At 37.5% G+C, this 25,869-nt stretch overlaps 1 protein-coding gene across 3 annotated transcripts; it reads left to right on the forward strand.

Annotated features, from left to right (window-relative positions):
* The first annotated feature begins 37 nt into the window (after positions 1 to 37).
* F13b (coagulation factor XIII B chain) lies at positions 38 to 25,869 on the forward strand. Of its 3 annotated transcripts, none has more exons than XM_021662350.2 (12): positions 38 to 186; positions 2,779 to 2,979; positions 5,188 to 5,373; positions 6,428 to 6,604; positions 6,950 to 7,126; positions 9,332 to 9,511; positions 9,735 to 9,920; positions 10,928 to 11,110; positions 16,658 to 16,858; positions 17,499 to 17,681; positions 24,370 to 24,583; positions 25,611 to 25,869. In XM_021662350.2, the coding sequence occupies exons 1-12, from the start codon at positions 123 to 125 to the stop codon at positions 25,642 to 25,644; spliced, it is 1,986 nt and encodes a 661-aa protein (XP_021518025.1). In that variant the 5' UTR covers positions 38 to 122; the 3' UTR covers positions 25,645 to 25,869. The 3 variants fall into 3 exon arrangements, with proteins under 3 accessions (XP_021518025.1, XP_060220382.1, XP_060220384.1); XM_060364399.1 differs by having other exon boundaries at positions 62 to 186; positions 2,758 to 2,979; XM_060364401.1 differs by lacking the exon at positions 2,779 to 2,979 and having other exon boundaries at positions 77 to 186.

The following is a 25,869-nucleotide window of genomic DNA, read 5'->3' on the forward strand; positions in this document are numbered from 1 at the left end:
CCAAAGGCACTTAGACAGACATTGTAATTATTAACTTGTATTGTCAGAAGTATTGTGTACTTAGGAATGAAATCCTGGGTGCTTTAGGATTGTAAAATTCTTCATGAGACATACTGGTGAAGATGAGTTTGAGATACTTGCCATTTCTTATTATACTCACCATCTCAGGAGAACTCTATGCAGAAGGTAAAGTTAATTTAATAGTATTCCTTTTTCTCTAAAATATAAATGGAAAATGGAGAGTCTAAATGTCATACTATTTGAATTTTAATCTAATATTTCATTTTAATATTCTAATTTGTAATACAAGCTTTAAATAACTGTAACTTGTTTAAACATTTTGATAAAATTTCTTCAGACAAAACTAGTGTGGTATTTTTTTAGTAGTGCGACTTGAACAATCAAAGCCAACTCCTTTATTTCTTTAGATTTGGAGGCATGGAGAATCAGGATCTAATTACTTTAGGGGATTTTTCTGGTTAATAAAAAGTAGTTTGGAGGTCACGTATTTGCCTTAAGTATAATTTTAGGCTAGAATCCATGCGTAATACTATCATTTGCAAGATTTCAGTTCTCTCCTCTTATAGCAAGAGTTTAATGAAGGAAATTTGAAAAAGAACAAAACCACCAGCATGATTTCTACTCATGATGCATTGGGGGGGGGGGGGCTGGAGTTATTAAGTAGTGATTATTTTTAGGGCCACACAGTTGATTATAGAAACAAGAGTACTAGAGGAGGGAAACGTTCCAGAGGTGATTCTGACAAAAATAATGCTATAAATCAAATTGTTTAGAGATATCAATTTTGATATACAAATTTGATGTATAACCCAGGACAGTCTGCCCATTGGTTGGTGTTGCCCTTTCTGACCAGAACAGTGTCCCTTGGGATCATTACTCTTCACCATAGTAGGGCTACTTTGGGTCTTTCCATGATAAACTCCTCGTGCTTGCGTTTGGGAAATACTAGAATTCTTGGGGACCCTACTGTACATGCTTCATTAGATGCCAACAGTGTTACAGTGCCTATGGTTCTGTCCTGTTTTTGTTTGTTTGTTTGTTTGGTTGTTGTTGTTATTTTTCTCACTCCCGACCAATGCTATCATTGTTTTCCACTTAAGGCAGCAAAACACAGAGGTGACCATTCTGACGTCTTTACCATGGCTTACTCTGCCTCCTCAATCAAGGCACATGGCTTATATGCAACTAGCTTCTTGCATTTACCATTATGCTTTTGAGGATGATTTGAAAATTGTGAGCTATTGTCAAGGCCATTCTGTTGGACAGCTGTCTAAACTAGCCAACCTGTGGAATTCGACTTCTTTGGAGGGTCCCATAGCAGATATCCTGCCTATCAAATATTTACATTATGATTCATCACAGTAGCAACAAAATAATTTTATGATTGGGGGTCGCCACAATATGAGGAACTGCATTAGGTCACAGCATTAGGAAGGTTGAGAACCGCTGTTCTAAACTGTGCCATTTATCCTTGCTGCCATTAAAAGGAACTTAGGTTGTTTGCAGTTTAATAGTGTTTTGAATAGTGCCAATCTGATATAATCACACTTTCTCTTTCTGAACTCAGTGTGTAACTTTCCATGAGGTGACTTCTTATATGTCGCCATAGAGAATTAATCTCTCCAACATATTTTCTCATGCATGAGGGGTCCTGCTTCTTCGTTCATTGTAAGAATTTGTCATTTTCCTATCAGCCATTTTAGTGGTATTGTAGTAATATAATGGTGACTTGAGTGAATTTTCCAATGACTAGTCAAGCTAAATGTTTGTTCTCTGGTTTTCAAAGTTGTTCTTTGAAAGTTTTTATTTTAATTGGTTATATGGCCCCTTTCTAAACGAAAAGCCTCTTATTTCACAATTGTGTGAGTTTCCATATCTCAAGGACCCTCATCTGTTCTAGAACTGTGCCATCTGATATAGCAGACACAAGCCACACAACATGTCGGCAGCCTGCATCTCTGGGTTCCCATCTGCAGCTTCATCCAACTTCAGATGGATAACTTTGAAAAAAAAAAAAATAAAAGCCCAGGAAGGTCCAAAAACCAAAACTTGAATTTGAATTCACATTCAAAAATGATGGGCAGACATTAATTATACTATTTTTAAGTAGCTAGGGATGACTTAAATAAATGGTGGATATGTGTAAACTGTATGGAAATTTTTAATCACTGCACCACGAGAGATTTGAGCATCTCTGGGTTTTGGCAACTACAAGGGAGTCTTGGTATCAACTCCCTGCCAATACAGAGTGTCAGCTCACGTCTATTGCACACTGAAAACAGCTGGTCCAAGCAGAGCTCTTCTGTGAGCAAAATGTCTGCTGGATTTAAAGTGACAACAAAAGTATAGAACACTTCAAGACATTAGATTACATAAAACCTGTTACTAAAATGAATTGAGCTTTTATTGTTATTTTTACTCTTACCAATGTGACTTCCAGAAATGTTGAAAATGCATATGTGATGTCACTCTGTGTCTATGAGAGTGTTGTTCTACAAAGCCAGGACAAGGTTCCAAGAAGAAATCGCCAGTTAGTTATTCTGAGTGACACAACTGTTCAGAATTGCCAGCTTATGTAAAGAGGGAAGGGCATGATATTAGATACTTAGATTGTCAAAATATCACTTCTAAACTTAGGTTATGGAAATAAGTGCAAACTAAAGAATCTGCAAAAAAAAGTATTTAGGAATGTTGTTTCATCAAGTTTCATGGGTTTACATGTTTTTCAATTTTCAGCTTGAGTTTTCCTCATTTCAGAGAAACAGTGTGATTTTCCTACTGTGGAAAATGGAAGGATTGCCCAATATTATTATACATTTAAAAGCTTTTACTTCCCAATGAGCATAGACAAAAAACTGTCTTTCTTCTGTTTGGCTGGCTATGCAACCGAAAGTGGAAAACAAGAAGAGAAAATTAGGTGTACAACAGAAGGCTGGTCTCCAAAGCCAAGGTGCTTCAGTAAGTCATTCCTCGGTGTCAGCTCAATGCTTATAAACTAGTTTGTAAGAAGAAAATGTTTATTTATATTAAATGTGAACAGTGATTAAACTTAGCATAGATAACAACAAACTTACTGTTGTAAAATACCATTCATGAAATTCAGTAAATGATGAACTTATATCCATAAGTCATTTTCTTTGTTTTTAATAGTCCTTGTGAAGAAATGTCGAAAAATGTTATTTTTTTTCACACTGGAAATGACAGATGCATCTGTACAAGTAAAAGGCTAGTGTAAGTAAGGAGGAACTTATCATATTCACAATCTTTAATAGGAAGCCGAAATGTTAAGACCTAGTATTATAAAGGATGAGCTATTTTTTGTTTTGTTTTTCTTTCTTTTATTATTAGTATTTTGTGTGTGTGTGTGTGTGTGTGTGTCTATTTGTTACTCATTTACATGGCCACTTCTCATTTCTCTATCTACTGGAAGCTGTGTTTTTCTGCACACTGGCTTTCAATTTGTGAGTAGTAAGATAATGGCCTCATTGTATTGCTTAGTGGCATTATGTGTCATTTTATCACTGGCATCCCTGTGGTAAAATGTCTTGAGCCAAGAATCCCCCAAATTCCTGTTTTCTAGAGTAAAAGGCTTACATTCAGTCCTTTCCAGTTAGAAGAGGAATTTTGGTATGGTAGTAGCTGAGGTTAATATACCTAGTAAACAGAGTATTTAATAACCACTCATTCTGTGATTTCAGGACAGACCAAAGTTTAACCATGACATTTTTTCTATTAACATAGAACACAGAGTTATAATGTACATCTCACTTTAACATTCATAGAGAGAAGTCACATTCTTTGAACTTGCTATCTTAAGACATAGAACATTGCAGAGAATGGCATGGGAAGAGAAAGGTCAAGAGAGAATCTCTGTAGTCAACTGATTACATGTGATTTCTGCACCATCCCTCTAAGAATGATGCGAAAATTCTTAACCTGTTTCTTCTGCATAAAATGGAGTTACTATTGCTTTAGTAGGAACTTTGTGCCATACAGCTATTACTAAACATGTCTGTGCTAATATTAACCGTTGACAAATTTCCTAACCCTTCTAGATAGCTTTGTCAAGAAGTTACAGTAATGTGGTTTATAAAAATTATAGGGATTTCTAACATGAAGATAATTTTATACTATTGTACCTTACTTTTGCACATACTTACCAAAAACCTGATTGTAAACTCAAAAGTTTTGGGGAGCATATATATGACTTTGTCATTCTACAACTGCTGACTCCTGGATCCTGTGCAGTAAATTGATCCCAAAATATTTTCTGAAATAGTGAATGAATAAAGTTTTTACAGGAAGATAGTTTAGTGATTATTTAATGATCCATTAAGAATGTTTTGATTACATTATGAAACAATGGAATAAAACATCAAGTAGATCAAGAAGAAATTACTTTTACTTGCACAAGCGCATTTCCAAAAGAAGATATGTTAAGAGGAGAAACATATAGAAATTGACTATGCATGGAGATAACCTAAGACCCCTGCACAGATGTAGCCCATGGCAGTTCAGTATCCAAGTGGGTTCCATTGTAATAGGAACAGGGACTGTCTCTGACATGAACTGATTGGCCTGCTCTTTAGTTACCTCCCCCTGAGGGGGAAGCAGCATTACCAGGCTACAGAAGAAGACAATGCAGCCACTCCTGATGAGACCTAATTGACTAGGGTCAGAAGGAAGGAAAAGAAGACCTCCCCAGTGGACTTGGGGAGGGGCATGCATGCAGAGGGTGGAAGAAGGGAAGGATTGGGATGGGAGGAGGGAGGGAACCACAGTGGGAATACAAATGGAATAAAGTGTAATTAATAAAGAAAAATGTAAAAATAAATTAAAAAAAATAAAAAATAAATTCACAGACAGATGTGTCAAGAATAAAAAAAAAGAAATTGAAATTTGTAAATACAAAAACAGTTGATGTCAAACGGAATCCATTTCCAAAGGAACATTATGCAGAGCATGTGAGATATTTCCAAATTAAACTAAATCAAGGAATTCTAGAGTGCAAATAATTTTACTTCTCAAAATTCCAACTAAGAGTAACATTATGTGTGTGTGTTAATTTTTCAATTTAGTAAAGTTATATAATCCAGATTTAATTATTGAGCAGATAGACATTGTAATGTCATCATGAAACTAAACACATTTATTTTTACAACACAGAAAAATGTCTGAAGCCTGACCTAAGGAACGGTTATGTCGCTGACGGGAAAGTGCTGTACAAAATTCAAGAGAACATGCGCTATGGTTGCACTTCAGGATACAAAACCACCGGAGGAAAAGATGAGGAGGTGGTCCAGTGTCTTTCTGATGGGTGGTCTTCTCAACCAGCCTGCAGGAAGGAGCAAGGTACATACACAAGAATGCAACGTTTTCCAGCTACCAGGGTAATGCTTTACTTGAGAGGCAGTTTTATTCTGTATAACTTATTTTCCACCGTGTCTCTTCTGTGTGAGAAGTTGACAGTATTTTGTTATTTTCAAATGCTTGTGTTCTGTTAATCCATGTATTCTTAATTCCAGCAAGCCTCATCTGATCTTACTTTGGACTAGTAAAAAAAGCGCTCATATGCAAAAAAAAAAAACCAAAAAAAAAACCCTCCATTTATTATAAATCATACTTAATCAAAATATTGTTCTGTCTCTTGGGGTGTCCAGGCACTGCCAGTCTCCTAGTCAAGAGGGAAGGGAACAGAATAAGGACAGGTAGCTCTGCAGGATTCCAGTCCAGCTTGGGGCAAAGGTGGAGGGGCTTCTCCAAGGATTTTAGAGCTATACCAATGAAGCAACAACTCTTAGACAATATTTTGTGCTGGTTTGTTTGTTAGTGATCCTTCCATGGCAAACAAGTACTATGGAAGGGGGGGGGGCTTTGGGGGTGAATGTACTTTATAGTGATGCTCTCTATTTCCATCCAGGTGCCACCACGTGACTACCTGTGACTACCTTGAGACCTGGGGGTTGTCCTGCACCAGGGCATGCAGGCTCATAAGTGCACCAGGGCACGCAACCTCAGAACAGGGAGAGAGCAGTCCTCACTCCTGCAGTCTCCACTTTGAGATTTCTGGGGTCTGAACATGCTCCACCTTGCCAGTTCCAGCCATTTCCCCTAGTGGCAGAGTCCTCATAACCCACAAGCTTCACAGGACTTCATTTGAAATGAAGCCTTTGGTCAAGTACAGTGGACCAATATTGCAAAGTAGAAGACTGATAAGAGTTAGCTTACAAGAGTGTGAAAAGGAAATCACAGAGACAAAGGCAAAGTGATGTTTTCAACTTTGCATCAGTTGACTTTGCCATATATTGCTAACATTCTATGTGATACCCACTGTGACTTCTTGTTAATAGTCTGGGACGTCGACGAAGCTTATCAGGGTTCATAAAATAAATGTTTACCTTTTCAGAGACATGTTTGGCCCCTGAGTTGGATCATGGAAATTATTCGACGACGCAGAGAATATTCGAAGTGAAGGGCAGAGTGCGGTACACCTGTGCCCCTGGATACTACACCGCTTCAGGGAGGCCGGCTGAGGAGGCGGAGTGCCGCGCGCACGGGTGGTCCCTCAGGCCACGGTGCCACAGTAAGTGCTCCGAAAGCACTTCCTCACTGTAGAGGTTCATCTCATACAAGTGGTTCTGTCAGTAACGTTCCATGTCGCTTAATTTTGCTTTCAGGTGTAATTTATTGAATAGTAGACATTGGTCATTTAAAGCTCTCAAATAGAAAAGCTTCATTTCAGCTATTGGAATTCAGTTCAATTCAAACTGCTGATAGTTACCAAGATAAAATATATTAGTAAGCTTATAGAGCAGAATATAGCAATTGTTTTAATATCTATTCCAGATATGTATTTTAAATAGAAGTGAATTATATTATTTGAAAAATTAAATGTTTTGTTATTTTTAATCGATTCTTTCATTTTTAGAGTTAATGTGCTCTTCTTTGAGATTAATAGAAAATGGCTATTTTCATCCTGTAAAACAAACCTATGAAGAAGGAGATGTAGTTCAATTTTTCTGTCATGAAAATTATTATCTAAGTGGATCTGATTTAATTCAGTGCTATAACTTTGGCTGGTATCCAGAATCTCCCATTTGTGAAGGTAATTTTGAAAAATTTTATACTTAGAAAATTAGCTTTAATCTCTATGATCTCTGAATGACCATATCTAATTCTAATTCCAGAGCTAATTTTTAGAATAATTATTACATATCAAGTCGATGAACTATTCTATGTGAAGAAACTAAGCTTTGTATGCATTTGTGTAGTAAGCATTATGTGTTATATTTAGCATGCATTTATCTGAGTAGATATGTGTGTAGTTTGTATGTATGTTTGTGTGGATGTGTGCACATGTGTGCATGTGGAGACTAGAGGTTCATGCCCAGTGCCTCCCTTGGTCTCCCTCCTTTTAAGTGTTGGACAGAAGTCCTCCCATTGAACCTGAGCTTGTTGAATCAGTTGGTCTGTTTAGGTAGTACTATCAGGTTCCTCCATTCTGCCTCCCTTGTGGCACCTCCACTGTGTCTGTCTTCTGCAGGGGTGCTGGGGATTGTACTTGACTCCCCAAGTTTACCAGGCAAGCAACTTTATCAACCCCACTATCTCCCCAACCCTATGTTTAATATTTTAAAAAAATATGTGTTACATATTTTCAGTCTGTGCCTGCGTAAGGCACTTTATTAACTGGCCATATATTTCTTGATGTTTAAAAGTCTGTTTCCAAAACTGTGGAGTAGGAAGTGCATGCAACAGAAGAATATTAGCATAAAACAAAAACAGAAAATGTAGTCAGCCATCTAGTTAGAGCAGTCCAGACACATAATAGCTAAGGTTGGATTTCAATCACTGGTTGTGGTCAAAGAGGCATCCTGACTACCTTCAGAAGAGGCCAGTTCGTAGCATAGAGGGCTGCATGTGTCAGAGGAAACTCAAGGAAGGAAAAGCGTGTGAGTAAACATTCCCAATTTTGATTAGTACAGCATGAGAGAATTCTCACTTTCATATTCATCGACATGACAGATAATAGTTGAACTGGCTCTGAAAATAAATAGAAATCTGAGGATTTGATGTGGGATGAGAGGCAAAAGGTGTGTATCTCCCATTTCTGCTGTAATATAAGAAATAGTGCTATTATTGACAGGCAGGCTGAAGACATGGAAGTAAAACAAAAAAGTGTAATGAGATAGATGCCAGAGGAAGGAAAGAGGTGTCTGGACAGGACATAGATGTCAGTGTCTGTACCTATCATAGCACTGCAGGTATTGATCAATGGCTTTGAAGCTCTACCAACTTCCTAGTTGAGTCCAACTGCCTTGTAGTAAATGTATGGAGGGGGGAATTATTAGCAAGTTGTCTGTAGCATATTGTCTCAAAACCATGAGAGATGCACCCTGTCAAACTCAGTATTAGCCTCATGTCTGTAATTTTATAGCTAATAGTTTTTGTGTATAACTATAGTGTGCTAAGCAATACACTTACAGCCCCAGAGATCCTCATCCTAATCCTGGAGCCAGCATAGTAAACTTATGTGGCAAAAGAACTAAAGGAGTGACTATAGGTTTTGAGGTGTGGCTCTCATCTGAGGTTATTCATTTGAATCCTAAATAGGATAAGTGTCATTACAAAGGGGACTGAATGGGGTACTTAGTCGCAGAAGAGTAAGTTGTGGATGTAACATGGAAGAGAACAGTCTTAGCTTCTTTATCCTGCTTTGCAGGATGAAATATGTGAGAAATTTATTTAGGACTAAAGGAGATGGCGACTGTAAAGTACTCAAGATCGCCCAACAGTATTGCTTTACTGGTTCTGTAAGTCAGGGGTGTGGGCATGGCTTCATTTGGTTATTGCATTATGTCAGGGCCACCTTGAAGGCTTGGCTTGGCACTAATACTCCAAATCCATTGAGGGTGTTGACAGCTTTCCATGATCTGCTGGCTGCTGAGCCAGTATTGATGAATGGCTTTTGGCCAGCATAGTCCTCTAACCCTTGCCTTCTGGCCTCCTACTGGATGGCAGGTTGATTCTTCAAAGCCAGTGGGGAGAGCATCTTTCAGCAAGAATGGCATTGTGAATTTATGTTGGCCATCGTGTCTGTAACAGGACCACATGCTAGTTCATCGTCTTTTCTTAGGAAACAATTGACATATCCCATTCATGGAGAAGTGTCAGACAGTAGTTAGGCAAGGGTGTTCCTCAAGTCTATCTGCCATGTTTTCTATGGTGCTTGACACCATAAATATCCCCAATAAAGCTTTATCTTTTTAAAAATTTCTATGGCTAAATTAGGCTGATATTTTTACATAAGGAAGAAGAAATCGATGTCCTCCTCCACCTGTGCCTCTAAATTCCAAAATTCAACCACATTCAACAACTTACCGTCATGGAGAAATAGTTCATATAGAATGTGAACTTAATTTCATTATTCAGGGTTCAGAAGAGCTGCTCTGTGAAAACGGAAAGTGGACAGAACCTCCGAAATGTATTGGTTGGTAAAATCTTTTTAAATTAGTTTTTGTTAATATTTTGTGTATTTAATAACGAATTTTATGGCGACATTATGCCATAAAACAATACATCATGCATATGTATTGTTTCCCTTGTCTTTATTCACAGTCTACCCAGGCTACTTTCTGTACTTGATTATATGTTGAATAAATGTCTTCTAAAGTGCTTATGGTTGGTCTCTTTCTTTAACTGTGCTTTCACAGAAGAAAAAGAGAAGGTGGCCTGTGAGCAGCCACCCTCTATTGAGAATGGTGCTGTGCACCCACACTCTGAGATTTACTACAGTGGGGATAAGGTGACATACAAATGTGAAAGGGGCTACCAACTCCGAGGATCGAGCACAGTGACTTGTAACCGTGGCCAATGGACGCTCCCCCCCGAGTGTGTTGGTAGGTGTGCTACTTAACATTTCAGCCTATGGTGTTGCTTTCATCTTTTCAATCTGTCTGCTCATGCACCTGTGCCTCCAAGTTCCAAAATTAGTGCCAACTAATGCTTGCAAAATTTAGAGACACAGAGCCACTGGACCCACTGTGTGAATTTTTGAGTATGTAGATGTATCTATAGAATTTAGGGCAAATTAACAATTCAGAATAAAAAACATCATTTAAAGTGCATTAGTGCTAAGCTGTTGTGAAAGTTGTGTGATCTGTGCACTTTAAATGACCACACTTATGTACGATGCGCTTTATTAAAGAAACAAGCAAAGGGATGTCTGGTTAGTGCCTGACTATGAGTATAACCTGCTCCCCCCAGCCCCAATGGATTATGGTCAATACAGGGCACTCTCCTAGACCCAGTGTAAATCCTGATGACTAGAGTTTTGACTCTTACCTTTCTGAACCTTCTACTTCCTAAGGGACACATCATTGGTGTTTTATTTTACTGAAGGATATCTTGAGGCCATATTCACTTCTGTTAGCCACCCTTCCTACCACATTTCTCATGTTTTGATTAGATATTACAAAAAAATTCCAAACATGCTTACCTAAGATATTTATTACATACAAAAAAAATCCCATGAAAGAGGAACTGGGAGAGAGGATATATTTCATCAATGTGTTAATTGAGAATAGGTATGAAAAAAAGGAGAAGGAAGAAGATGGTATTGTGTAAGGCTCAGTACAATTTTAGAAGGGACCAAAATTCTTAGGTTCTTTTTAAGCACTTAAGAACATCCTTGTCAGTCACTTTACCATCAAGAAAAGAAGAAATGTACACAAATTTGTTCTTGATTAATACACTTAAGAATGCTTAAGCTAAAAACTTTTCTATTTCTGATTAACTTAGGAACAATTTTCCCAAGTGATAGTACAAATATTGAGAGACCATGTTTTGGATAACTATGTTACTGTATTGTGGGTTTACTAAATTTTCAAACAATCCTTTTTCATAGAAAATATTGAGAACTGTAAGCCTCCACCTGACATAGCAAATGGTGCTATTGTTGATGGGTTACTAGCAAGTTACACAACAGGATCTTCAGTGGAGTACAGATGCAATGAATATTACTTATTGAGGGGATCAAAAACATCTCACTGTGAACAAGGAAAGTGGTCATCTCCACCTGTTTGCTTGGGTAAGAATGAAAACACATAATTGAATTTATTTTGGTAGTATGTCTTTTTTTAAAAAAATCATGTTTACAACTAAAAAAAATATTTCTTATACATTTCCCTGATTTATTTAAGTAGGAGATGTGTTACATCCTAATATGGATCTACATAAGTTTTTTGCATATTAACTTTATTGTGAAAAAATATAAATAGCATACATTGGTTATTTGGGGCACAACTGATAAACAATCCAGGGACATTAAGAATAAGTTTGTGATGAAGTCCTTTTCATGTGCTGTTTCACAGGGGTGCAGACTTCTCCTCTGTAGTCCTTATCTGTAACACCCTTAGATAATCAGGAGGAGAGAATTGAACATCTTTTTTTAGCAGAGAACATTGCTGATGACTTTGATTCACTTTCTTCTGCACCAAATGGTCACCTTTGTTACATCTCATAACTTTCTTTGAAATAATTATTGTTGGGGAGAGATCCAAAATGGTGGCACAGATCTCACACTGTGTCAGGTCAGCAGGTCCCCAGTGACAGCACAGTGATCAACAGACCGAACTGTGGGCCCTAAAACACTAGTGACTATGTTTCCTGAGGGAAACAATTGGGTCTGACCTCAAGTCACCTGGCTAATCCTTGAAATGTTCCTGGGTTCCTGCAGACTAGCCACAAGTGTGCATGCTGTGCTTACCAGCAGGTGAATACCTTCTGGGTAATAGGGCATACAGCTTTAACCTCAGGCCTCCTGACACCTGGGAGCCACAGGAACTGCCCTAGATGCCACTCCAAAGCTCAACTTCTCTTCCTAGAGAGACTGACCAAAACTCAGGGCTCCCTGGTTCTTCAGGATGGCAGCACCCAGCAAACACAGTGTCTGGTCACCTGCACCTCATTAACTTCAGAGCAAGAAAGCCAGTTGTGGGGCAGCAGTCTCTGGGATTTCCCCTGGTGAGAAGAGAGCCCCTGGGCTCCTGCAGAGTCTAGGTAGACCACAGGATTATACACCTGAGGAAAGCCACAGCAATTCCCTGAAAATAACCCACCAATCAGAAACCATACCCACCAATCTAAGGAGGGCTTCTGCTCAAACATCTTGCTTCCTGCCCAGAATTTTTCCTGCACTGCTCCCTCCCCCAGGTCTCCAGAAGGCACCAGAAACTACCAACCAGTGCTGGAGACAACCAGATGTCTAAAGGACAGTGTAAAAACACAATCAGTGTAAAATCAAAAGCTTAAGCTTTTGTTCTAGAGATGCCATATGCCATCTCCAGAACTCAGTAACCCAAAGGCAAACAGCCCTGGATACCCTAACACAAGTGAAACTCATGAAAATGACTTTAAAACTATGCTTGTGAAGATGATAATGAGGAAGTGAATAAAATCCATAAAAAATATAGGAAGTTGCAATTAAACAGATTGTGGCTTTTAGAAAAGAAAATTGAATCACTGAATGAAATAGAGGAAAGTTCAAACAAATAGGTGAAGGAATTGAATGAAAGGCAGGAAAATACAAATATGTAAAAGAAATTAAATGGTTCAAGATCTGAAGATGAAAATGGAAACATTAAAGAGAATACAAACTGAAGAAATCCTAGAGAGGGAGAACTTAGAGAAGAAAACAGGAACCACAGAGGTAAGCATCTCCAACAGAAAACAAGAGATGAAGAAAGGAATGTCAGGTGTAGAAGATACAATGAAAGAAATTGTTGCATCCTTCAAAGAAAATGTTAAATCTAAAAAATTTCCTGACATAAAATATCCAAGAAATCAAGAACAACATGAAAAGACAAAACATAAGAGTAATAGGTATAGAGGAAAAAGAAGATTCCCTGCTCCAAGGCCCCAAAAATATTTTCAACAAAACCATGGAAGAAAATTTTCCCACTTTAAAGAAAGAGAAGCCTATAAGCATACAAAAAGCCTACAGAACACCTCATAGATTAGACCAGAAAAGAAAATCATCCCACTACATAGTAATCAAAACACTAACTGTACAGAACAAAGAAAAATACAAAAGGTTCAAGGGAAAAAAACCAAGTAAGGTATAATGGCAAACTCATCAGAATAATACATGACTTCTCAGCAGAGACTATGAAAGCCAGAAGGGCCTGGACAGATGTCATGCATACCCAAAGAGAAGACGTCAGTCCAGACTACTACACCCAGCAAAACTCTCAATCATCATAGATGGAGAAAATAAGATACTCCACGACAAAAACAAATTTAAACAGTACCTATTCACAAATCCCTACAGAAGATACTAGAAGGAAAATCCAACCCAAAAAGGCTAACTATACACTGGAAAACACAGGAAATAAATAACTTCACTACAGCAAAACTAAAAGTAGACAAGTACCACATCAACATCAAAATGAAAGGAACTAATAGTCATTGGTTATTAATTTCTCTCAATATCAGTGGACCCAACTCTCCAGTAAAAAGACGACTAACAGAATGTTTGTCTAAAAATGACCCAACATTCTGCTGCATACAAGAAACACATTTTAGCCATAAAGATAAACTTAAGAGTAAAGGGCTGGAAGAAGGTTTTCCAAGCAAACAGACCCAAGAAGTAAGCAAGAGTAGCCATTCTAGTAGCTAATAAAATAGACTCAACCAAAAGTAATCAAAAGAGATAAGGAAGGACACTCATACTCACCAAAATAAAAATCCAATAAGATGTCATCTCAGTTCTGTACCTCTATGCCCCAAATACAGGGCCATCCACATTTGTAAAAGAAACATTAATAAAGCTTAAATCACACATCAATCCACACACTTTAGTAGTGGGAGACATCAACAACTCACTCTCACCAAAGGACAAATCAACTGAAACAGAAGGCAAACTGAGACATAATGACACTAACAAATGTTATTAATCAAATGGACTTAACAGACATCTACACAATTTTCACCAAAACGAAAAAGAATATATCTTCTTCTTGGCACCTCATAGAACCTTTTCTGAAATTGACCATATAGTAGGTCACAAAACAAGCCTCAACAGATACAAGAAGATTAAAATAATGCCCTATATTCTATCAGATCATGATGGGCTAAAGCTGGACCTTAACAACAGCAGAAACAACAAAAAGCCTACACACACATGGAAACTGAACATCTCCCTACTCAATGACATCTGTGTCAGGGAAGAAATAAAGAAAGAAATTTAAAATTTGCTAAAATTTAATGAAAATGAAGGTACAACATACCCAAACTTATGGTACACAATGAAAGCAATGGTAAGAGGAAAGTTAGTAAGTACTAACTGCCTTCATAAAGACATTGGAGACATCCCATACAAGCAACTTAATAGCACACCTTAAACCCCCCGGGGGGGGGGAGGAGAAAAAAGAAACAGATACACCCAAGAATAGCATATGGTGGGAAACAATCAAACCCAGAGCTGAAATCAATAAATTAGAAACATAGAGAACAGTTCAATGAATCAATGAAACCAAGAACTGGTTCTTTGAGAAATTCAACAAGACAGACAAATACTTAGTCAAACTAACTTAACAGCAGAGAGACACTCTCCAAATCAACAAAATCAAAAGTGAAAAGGGAGATGTAACAACAGACACTGAGGAAATCTAAAGAATCACTAGGTCCTACTTCAAAAGCCTACACACAACAAAAATTTAAAATCTAAATGAAGTGGACAATTTTCTTGATAGATTCCATTTACCAAAGTTGAAACAAGATTAGGTCAATAAATTAAATAGTTCTATATCCCCTAAGGAAATAGAAGCAGTCATTAAAAGTCTCCTAACCAAATAAAAGACCAGTGCCACATGGTTTCAGTGAAGAATTCTACCAGATCTTCAAATAAGAGCTAATACCAATACTCTTCAAGCTTGTCTACAAAATAGAAACAGAAGGAACATTATCAAACTCATTCTATGAGGCCATAATCACCTTGATACCTAAACCACACAAAGACCCAACAAAGAGAACTTCAAACCAATTTCTCTTAAGAACATTGACACAAAAAATACTCAATAAAACACAAACCAAATGCAAGAACACATCGAAGATACCATCCACTATGACCAAGTAGGCTTCATCCTAGGCATGCAAGCGTCGTTCAACATACAGAAAATTATCAATGTAATCCACCATATAAACAAATTGAATGAAAAACCACATGATCATCTCCTTATATGGCAAAAAAGCATTTGACAAAGTCCAACACCCATTCATGTTTAAAGTCTTGGAGAGATCAAGGATACAAGGCATATACCTAAACATAGTAAAGGCAATATACAACAAGCCTATAATGAACATCAAACTAAACAGAGAGAAACTTAATTCAATTCCACTGAAATTGGGGACAGGACAAAGTTGCCCACTCTCTCCATATCTCTTCAATATAGTACTTTAGTTGCTGGCATACTTAAAAAAACAAAACTCTTTTATTTACATTCTTTATATCTCCTTCTCCCTACTCCACTCCAATTTCTTCCAGCATCCCAAAACCAGGAAAGAGAGAGAAAGGGCTATTAAGAGAGGAGCACAGTTTTCTTAGTTGCTTCCTGCTGGCTAGGGTCATCCATTTCCTGGGAGCCAGTCCAGTCCTTGCTTTAGGAGATCTCTAACCTCTTGTCTCACTTCATCAACAGCAACGGAAGCCAAAGTGGAGAAGCAGCAGCAGCAGCCTTGTTCTTTCTTGGAGCTCCTCCACACTCTCTGGGCTCATTTATTCTCTCTCTGGAGTCCTCATATTCAAACTATCTGCAGCTGTTAAAGAGCTCCTCTCAGAGCCCTCATGAGGCAAATAGTCTGCTGCTGTGGACCATCTGATCAGTCCCACATCCCAAACTTAGGACCAAAACAAAAATATGTTTCTCTATACAACATGAAGTTTGTATATTATCTATGTTGTCATATGATGGGCCCATACTTTAAGACCAGATTGAGAAATTTATGAGCCCTAAACCTTGAGACAAAGAATTAACAGGCCCTGCTGTGTTGGGAAAGCAAGCCCTGAATCCTCTTTCTTCTGCTGCTTCCACAAAGAAGGTCTAGCCGTGCCTCTTCTACTGCTTGGTCTCTGTCTCCTGCAGCTGTAAGAAGGATACATAAAAATGGTCGTTCTTATTTCTGCCCTCCTAGGGGGCAAATCTGTTGCCCTCACCCCAAACTAGCTTTGAATTGTGTCCAGGTATCCCATCTAAATGCTCCCAGCTAGGTGCCTCCGAGGCCGAACTCCTCATGTCAGCACCCCCAGCAGTAAACTTATATATTACCTGAGAGCATCCGCGCTCTAGGGAAACGTTATAAAAGTAAGTAATCCTTTGTCCCATGGACTCCTGTATTTGCCTATGTGCTGAAACCTGGAGCTAAGTGTCTTTGATATAACAGCCAGTGTGAAAATACCCCTCAGTTCCTGTCTGTAGCTCTACATGTTTCTTCATCTAACATGGATGTGTGACTACTAGTAACGATGAATGCCAAATGTAAAATTTTACTTTTGATGCCTATTATAATATTTGTTTAAATGATATATTACTTACATATTAGAGTGCCTATGATTTTAGAAGAACATTTTGTTTTTCAGAGCCATGCACTATTGATGTGGATCACATGAACAGGAATAACATACAGATGAAGTGGGAACATGTGGGCAAGATTTTACATGGAGACCTAATAGACTTCGTGTGTAAACAGGGACATAGCTTGTCTCCAAGAAGCCCGCTGTCCGAGGTATCCGTGCAGTGCAATAGAGGAGATATGAGATACCCCGTGTGTGTTAGAAGAGGTAACGGGCTAACTTTAGACGTGTTGCTCAGTTAGTGTCTGCAGCCTTATCTTCTGATAACAGTTGGAAGGGATTCAGGTCTCAGCTCCAGTCAGCACACGCTCACAAAGGCTGGCTAAGCTGAGCAATCCCCACTGCATGATGAGTTGTGACAGCAAATGGCGAGGCTCCCTAAGTCCCCCCAGACTGTCAGAGGACTGGTGTTCCTCATGCAGAAGCCTTGAAAAGCTTCCGTTCACTCAGGACTTGCTGGGAACCTTTGTCTCAAGAAAGGGCTTAGGGCAGAATGTGAGAGATTTTATTTATTCCCTGGATCTTTGGGCTATTTCTTTTAATGGGACAAAAGCAAGATAATACATATGGAAGGTATATGATTTAAGGGAAATGTTTATATATGTTCATCTTTGGCTTGAGCAAAAGGGAAAATATTAATAATATCGTTAATATTTGCTAGTTGTAAATATGTATTCAGGTTTTACAACATGAAATTCTAACTATGATAATACATTATGTAGTATGATGTTTATTGCAGAAATATTTTCACTTTTAAGTCAGTGAAATATCTCATTTTATTTTTGTATCAGTCATCAAAAGCTGGACGTTCATTGTAGCAATTGTGTTCTGTAAAATTATTTTTCAGAATCTAAAGGGGTGTGTGCAGCTCCCCCAGTGATAAGAAATGGAGATATAGTTAGCTCGTCAGCCAGTTCCTATGAAAATGGCTCCTCGGTAGAATACCGGTGTTTGGATAACCATTTTCTACAAGGGTCTCCGGAGGCCTTTTGCAGGGATGGGGTGTGGACTACACCACCGCTGTGTTTAGGTATGTACTGCTAAACAGCCCTTTTCACTCTGCCACTGAGAGGTGAGGTGATGCTGACAGAAGACTTGGTTTCCTTTGCTTGTTTTATCGATGCTCCTCTTTAACCACAGGCTTCTGGTTTTCTTCTGTGTTTTGTATAACTTTAGTCCATCTACGCTTACAAATGCTTATTAAGCACAAACTGTGCATCACATACTAATTTGATGTTAGGTTTTAAGATAAATGAAACATAAAATTATAGAAAAATTATTATCCAGTGACATTGATACTATAATACAATATAAAGAGTATTCAGAATATATTTTATGATGCATGAAGTTTTCAAATAGCTAAATTAATCATTAAAAAAATGAAAAAAGATTGTCGGACAACAATATTGCTGATAATACCTCTAGGCCTTAAACTACATGTGGAATTAGGGGGAACGGTACAGTAATTCAGCATGTGGAAGGAGAAAACAATATCCAACTGTCCTAGAGGCCTAGAGAATAAAATCATTCATAACGGATCTCAGAAACCGAGGTTTTATGTTTTCTGTCTTATCAGTTATTAAGAGACCTTCTGGTAATTCTTTGTACACTTAGGGTTTTTTTTTTTTTCTCATTTTAATTCTTTCAATTTTCTTTTGTATGGTCATGCTATTTTAAAATGTTTTTATTTTCCTTTTTTATTTGCTTTGCATCACAAGTGTGCCTCCTCCCTCCTCTCCTTCCAGCCCGCCCCCCTTTTTTCCTTCTTCCTTCTCCTCTCCCTTCCCCCCCTAGAAAAGTGAAGCTTCCCTTGATCCATATTAACCTTTCTCAGCGCATCAAGTCACATCAGGATTGAGCATATCTTCATCCCCTGAAACCAGGCAAGGCAGCCCTGCCAGGGAGAAGTTAATTTTTTTTTCTGTTGTTTGTTTGGGTTTTGTTTTGTTTTTTTCAAGGCAGGATTTCTCTGTGTAGACTTGGCTGTCCTGGACTCACTTTGTAGACCAGGCTGGCTTTGAACTCAAAGAGATTTGTCTGCCTCTGCCTCTTTCAGTGCTGAGATTACAAGCATCCACCAAAACACCCAGATTCACGCTATTTTCTTGGATGCAGAAAAACCAAAGCAATTAAAATATTGATAGCTTCCCTATGTTATTTTAAGACAACACTCTTTTTAAAATAAAAATACTATGCTCTTTTATTTGTCTTGAGGTCTGCTTTTCTATCTCATAGATTCAGATTTTGAAACTTTTTTTTAAAAGAATAAACAAAACTTTATTGAAATCCCATTGTCTGGAGCCAAACAGTAGTCTAGTGACCATCTTTCCAACATATCACTTTCCTATTGCATATTCTTACTGATGTATGTATCATACACATTGCTCTTATTAAGAGCACACATGATTTATTTTTTTACTCTGTCTTTACATATCTAGTACAATGTAGGATGCTGCCTATTACAACATATTTCTCAAGAGTCATCTCTTATATTCTCTAGTATTAGTCAAATAGTAGCTGATTTGGCCCCTGTAGCTTGACTGTTAGAGCGGTTTTTAATTTTTTCTTTATTATTATTATTCTTTATTACAATTTATTCACTTTGTATCATGGCTGTAGCCTCCTCTCTCATCTTTGTTCCTTCTCTAGTCCCCTACAACAGGAAATTTTCTATATTTTGATCTTCAACCTTCTAGAATTGTATTTTAAGTTTATTTTTTACAAGCAATGTACAGTTGATTTATTTCAAATCATATTTATGTAATAGCTGTCATTTACCACATTCATAAGTTACTCTACCTGTTTCATATTCTTTTTTTCTCTCAACTTTCTTATGGACAAATTACCTTTTTTGTTTAACAATCTTACCATCTACAAGTTTGCTTATACTTTTCTCTGGTTTTCCCTTAACTGTTATTATAGATTTCATAATGACACCTTTGTTTCTGAGATCTGATGTGGATTATTCTTTTTATTTCTTCTTTTAGCATACTTTCCATTTGTTTACTTTATCCACAGACTGTATTCGTGTGCTGTGCCCTTGAAATGTATATGCAGTTTAAGGCCTGGAGTTACTGTTAGCATTATTGTGTCTGAAAATATTCACTTTTTTGTGATTTAGTTATTTAAAAATTTCATTCCCCTATATGCTGTGTTCTGATTACCCTGTTCCCCTCACTCTTTCTTATCTCCCTCTGAGCCCTATCATCCCCTAACTCCTGCAGCTCCTTTCCTAGATTCATGACTTAGTTTTGTGACTCAGTTACTTTAACCAGGGCCATTAGTGTGGTCGTTATACTGGCTCCATCTACTGTTGCCTGGGGGAGCCAATAGTGGGTACACAGCTGAATGAAATGATTTGCTCTCTCTGGACCTATCAGTAGCACACATTTGATCAACGAGGGGTAGAATTTCAGAGGCCCTCTTCCATCAGCCACAACCTGTGTACTCAGTTCAGGCCCTGTGTACTCATGCAGCTGCCGTGACTTTGTAATTGCAATAGCTGTGCCTTGCCCGCCAGGTGCCCTCTGTTTTCCAGGTCCTACAATCTTTCCACTCCCTATTCTGCTATATTTCCTAGGTCTTAGAGGGCATGGTATAAATGACATGGTTAACACTGAGCACTCATCCACCCATCCTCAGCACCTCACTGGCGTTCGTGTCTGTGGTTAACAACATTCACTGGAAAGAAAAGATTCTTTGATTTTTGGCTGAGAGCATTTGATCTTTGAATACAAACAAAAAGAGTTAGAATGCAACTTGCTGCTATATCAACTTAGTTAAATAACAGTATTTAGTTCCCCTTGCCTATGAGATCTTTACTGCCGTAGATTTTTGAGCAGATTTATTGTTCCAGGCATGTATTTCCTCTTGTCGGTGGGTCTTAAATCTACTTAAAGTGTAGTTAGGTACCCTGATAATAGTACTATCACTATTTCATTAGTTGGCACATTTTGCTTAGTAGCTTGGTCTCGTAGATCATAGAATTCATAGCTAGACAAGACCATTGACTTCCCTCCCAGAAGCCTGCCTTGCATCTTCGGTGATTATGGAAGCTGACCAGTAGGGAGGAAGTTTCCAGTTCAGTTCTAGCTTGCTTTTCTGTATCATGCTTCCAGGATGTGTGGCATTTTCAGCAATAAGGACTTACATTCTAGTTTTGGTAGGCAACCATTAGGCATGCAACAGTCTTTTAGAATTATCTGCATACTTACTGTTGTACTTATGTTCTGTCCTTCTCTGTTTTCCTGTGTTCCTCACTGGCCTATGACCTTTTCAGCCATCTTTCAGCCAGGATTACAATGCTAACTATGAATCAGATTTCAAACCCAACCAGAAAGCTATTAGTTAGTAACCTCCAGTCATGCCACTAATGCGCCAGAGCACCTATGTTGTAGTGTGCAGAGTGGAATGATGGCTAATCCTGCTGATCTGCTCTCTCTCCCAGAAGCCTTCAGAGCACTTTCTGGCACCATGAGTCCTTTAGTTAATATCTTTCCATTTCTAGAACATCCATTTTAAACCTTCTTTGGTAAATCTGAGTTTTTCAACAGACATCAACTTTTGGGCCATAGTTACCACACCTGTTTTTGTATCCCTATCCCAAAAAAAAAAAACCCACAAATCTGTACGATGGTGTAGGACTTTATTTCCCAGGGTAATTTTTCATTATTTGTACAGTAATAGATTGAATATTAAATGTTATATGTGAACAAATTTAGGTACTTAGGACTATGTGATCTTATTCTATGGCTAAAGGTTAGGATTGAGGTAGCTGGACTTGCTCCAGTTGGAATTAGAAAGGAAGATGCTTCTTTTCTATGGTTCTGTGTTAAAACTTTGGTTTTTGTACCTCCTTCTATACCAACAATGGTATATGTCAAGAATGCCAAAGATGCGGTTTTTAACCAGACTATCATGGCTCCTCAATCTTTTCTGCAACAGTCTACTGTTGACTACTTCAAGGGAAAAAATGTAGAGAATCAAGCTAATTTTGCTACCTTCTGGGCCCTTTAAGTTACCAACTCCAGATCTATTCATACTTCTCTTTCTGCTCTCAGCTCTGTGAGACTCTCAAAAACTTTGTTTTATGCTGTTATTGGTTATTTTATAACTAGCCTTTCAACAAAGCTGAGAATCAAAAACAAAACAAAGTGACCCAAGAGGAAACGCAGCATATACTAGCTTTAGCTCACCAAGTGGACTTGTGTTAGCCTTTTCACTCACTGGCTCAGTAGGCAGTTCTCAGAGGCCTTCGTGTGTAGTTTTAATTTAAAACATTTTTAGGTCTTAGTACAATTTTGCTAATATAAGCTAATTAGTCATAGGTGAAAGCAGAAAATCTATAAAGTTTCACATAAAATATGTTTTATAAAACAATATTGTTTGGGGAATCTCTCTGGAATGAGAACACTCAGACTCCAATGATGGTGGAGGAGAAGAGATCTATTCATGATGGACAGAAGCCAGGATGGATCCTGAAAGAATTCAATTGCAAGTGGAGTTTGCACTCTCGTTTTATAGTTTAAAACTGCAAGCTGGTTCATATTCTTTTATTTTATTTTATTTTTTAATTCTTTATTAATTACACTTTCTTCACTTTGTATCCCCCCTGTGGTTCCCTCCCTCCTCCCATCCCAATCCTACTCTTCCTCTACCCTCTGCATTCATGCCCCTCCCCAAGTCCACTGATAGGGGAGGTCTTTTCCTTCCTTCTGATCCTAGTCAATTAGGTCTCATCAGGAGTGGCTGTACTGTCTTCTTGTGTGGCCTGCTAATGCTGCTTCCCCCTCAGAGGGAGGCAATTAAAGAGCAGGCCAATCAGTTCATGTCAGAGACAGTCCCTGTTCCTATTACAATGGAACCCACTTGGATACTGAACTGCCATGGGCTACATCTGTGCAGGGGTCTTAGGTTATCTCCATGCATAGTCCTTGGTTGGAGTATCAGTCTCAGGAAGGACCCCTGTGCTCAGATTTTTTGGTTCTGTTGCTCTCCTTGTGGAGTTCCTGTCCTCTCCAGATCTTACTGTTTCCCACTTCTTTCCTAAGATTCTAAAACTACACACAGACAGGCTTGTTGGAACTTTCCAGAAGCGTAAGGGGCAGCAAGCTTGGGAACTTTTGCTTTTCAAAGGCACGTGTTACAGCTGACAGGCGTAAGCTTTTGTGGGCAGGTGGCTAAGGGCAATCACCTATTGTGTTTCATCTATTTTTCCAGCTCATCCTCTTCCAGGTAGTGAGGTAAAGCCATGTTTGGCAATAAACAATATAAGAAATGCTTTAAGTAAATCGCTAAATATATCAATAAATCAGTTTCTAATGGTTGGTATTTTCTACCTTATTCTACTTCAACACTGATTTAAGTTACAATTCAATTTGACTTCATTGAAATAATATTCAACAGAGATCCTGACTCTTTCCAATCCTTTTTATTTAGTGTATTGACTGCAGTACCTCTCATATCACACTTAGCTTATAGATATTTAGTCCATTCTGTAAAAGTATCTGGATAAACAATTTTTTGTTGTCTATTAACAATCTATGGTTGATACGTTGTTTAGGAATTCTGGAAATCTTAAATCTACATCAGAAGGTTCCCCTTAATCTCACATCATCAAGGAGCCAAATGAGACTCCAGAACCCCATTTTGAAAATATTTTGATTTTTTTCCCGTTTTTTTGAGACAGTTGTGTGTGTGTGTGTGTGTGTGTGTGTGTGTGTGTGTAGCCTTGCTGTCCTGAAACTATTTCTGTAGACCAGGCTGGTCTTAAACTCATAGAAATCTGCCTGCCTTTGCCTTCAAGTGCTGGGATTAAAGGTGTGCACGACCACTGCCTGGCTAGATATTTTTGATTTTTGAAGAATATCAAAATTCTATTTTTGTCATGGGGAAATCAGAGATACTTATCTATTATCATATGTGTTTTTTAATTTTTTGTCCTGCTTTATGTTAATACATAGTTGAAGGGAAACATGAATACTTTCATTGCTTAGCGTTTAAAATAGAATCCAATCTTCATACTCCTCAACTGGAAACTTACAGTTGACTGTTAACTGTTTTGGATTGTGATAGGTCAGAACATTTGGATTAGTGTTGAGAATCTAGTTTGTTTCTACATTGCCACCTTGTTAGTGATTAATGGTTTATCTTATAAATATCATATATAATATTTATAGGAATATTATAGATGATATAAATACTTTCGTGGTATCAAAATTTTGACCTTTTAAAAAATTAAATCAAATGAAATTTATGTTTGCAATCAACTGTGTGTATTAAAAATTAACTAGTGGTGAAGTATATCTGACGTCCAAGGAGCAGTGAATTAATTCAAGGAACCGTATGAGGAACCATCGTGTTTGCTGAGTGTTATACACAGGACAGGGCTTTACCCATTAGGCAGGGTTTTATTACTGAGACACCCCTCAGGCAGTTTACTTACACTTTATGAATAAGCAAAGAAAATGGACGGTAGTTTTAATGAATTTTTATAACTATCCATGCACTCTTTGACTCAAGCACCACAGGAGCGAGTGTCATGCAGGTTCCTTTGCGGGCTAGCAGAGCGCATGTCTTCTGGCTCCAGCAAGGAAGTGCTTGCCTCTCTTAGCCTCTCTCTGGACTGCTGCGGTCATCCCACGTAGGCAACATTGTCAGTGCTGCTAGTACAAGATGTGTCACTGCAGTTTTCTTCTTAATTTCTTGTGTTTGTCCAGAGCCTTGCACATTATCATTTGCTGAAATGGATAAGAATCATTTACAGCTGAAGTGGAATTTTGACAAAAGACCACACATTCTCCACGGAGAGTATATTGAGTTTATTTGTAAGAGGGATGCGTATATAACGGAGACATCTATTACTGGGTCTGAACTTCGAGTGCAGTGTGACAGCGGAAAGCTGAAATATCCAAGGTGTACCCAAAGAGAAGGGTAAGGAAGATGTACCCGAAATATTCTCTGTCAGATGTTATTCAAGAGATTCGCTATTTTATAAATTCTTTAAGATTATGCTCTATACTACTGTCTTTATGTCTGTCAGAAACGAAAATCATATTTTCTTCATGTCTTAAGCTCAAATAAACACTGGAAGATTTTAAGTTTCCTGGAGTCAAATTGATGTTTACCTTTTATATGTGTGATATATTGACAGTTGAAAAACAAATGCATTTGTATGTATGGTATTCAAATGTCCAAAATTTGACTCATTTTTGAAACGAGAAAAAATATACACTATCATGCTTCTTATTGGTAATAAGTGCACTTGTTATTGGTAAAAATAACAGAATTTTGGAAATACTTGTGCAGCTGTAGATGATGAGCTAACTCTGGGAACTACTCAGTGAGAGCCTTAAAAAATGTATTCCGTATGCTCTATACAAATACTTAAGATGCTTGCCTAGAAACACTTATCATGTTTAATCATGGTAAAATTAGAGTAGAAGATTTCTGTACAATATTATATAATAATAATATAATATTAATATAAATATTATACTATAATAACATATACATATAATAATATAAATATTATATAATTTTATTATTATATTATATGATTATATAATTATTATATAATGATATGTTAGTATATATTATTATATAATATTATAATATATTATAATATATATTATAATATTATGCATATGTATAATATTTGGCAGCTGGGATCCTCTTTTCCAGAAAACGGGGGTGGTGTGTATGTGTGTGTGTGTGCAAATAATATGAAGGAAATATGAACCTGGTATTAATATAGTGACAAACATAAATAAACAGTATTAAGTTTTTCAAGTAGAACCAGAAGTATGGTTTCTCAAGCATGGTTACTTGCTCCATTGGTTCCTAATTAAGACATTGTTCACATGAAATGTTTAACTGCCAAAATTTTAGTAGACATTGTATTATGATTAATATTCTTGTACATTCTCTTCTTTCCTTTTCCTTTCCCCTTCTCATCAAGGAGTACATCTTTTCAAGAAGGTTTAAGGACATAAAAGCAAATGGAAAAAGACAGAGTATTCCAACATATGAATCCTGCATAAAATAATTTTAGGAAGACTGTGCTGAGTTCAGTGTCCTGAGGCTTATGTATGAAAATGGGCTTCAGTATTTTCCTTATTTATAAATCAAAAATATATCTCATTTTAGTTTTCTTGATTTTACATGTAACATAACCTTAATTGTGTCTTTCACCTATTAAAATTGAGTTATTCATCAAA

Source organism: Meriones unguiculatus, chromosome 11 (assembly GCF_030254825.1).
Source record: "Meriones unguiculatus strain TT.TT164.6M chromosome 11, Bangor_MerUng_6.1, whole genome shotgun sequence".
NCBI classification, from domain to species: Eukaryota; Metazoa; Chordata; class Mammalia; order Rodentia; family Muridae; genus Meriones; species Meriones unguiculatus.

Coding starts and splice junctions, on each gene's coding strand:
- F13b (XM_021662350.2), top strand. CDS start 123: ATGAGTTTGAGATACTTGCCATTTCTTATTATACTCACCATCTCAGGA. Junction 187..2,778: donor AGGAGAACTCTATGCAGAAG/GTAAAGTTAATT, acceptor TCCTCATTTCAG/AGAAACAGTGTGATTTTCCT. Junction 5,374..6,427: donor AGCCTGCAGGAAGGAGCAAG/GTACATACACAA, acceptor TTACCTTTTCAG/AGACATGTTTGGCCCCTGAG.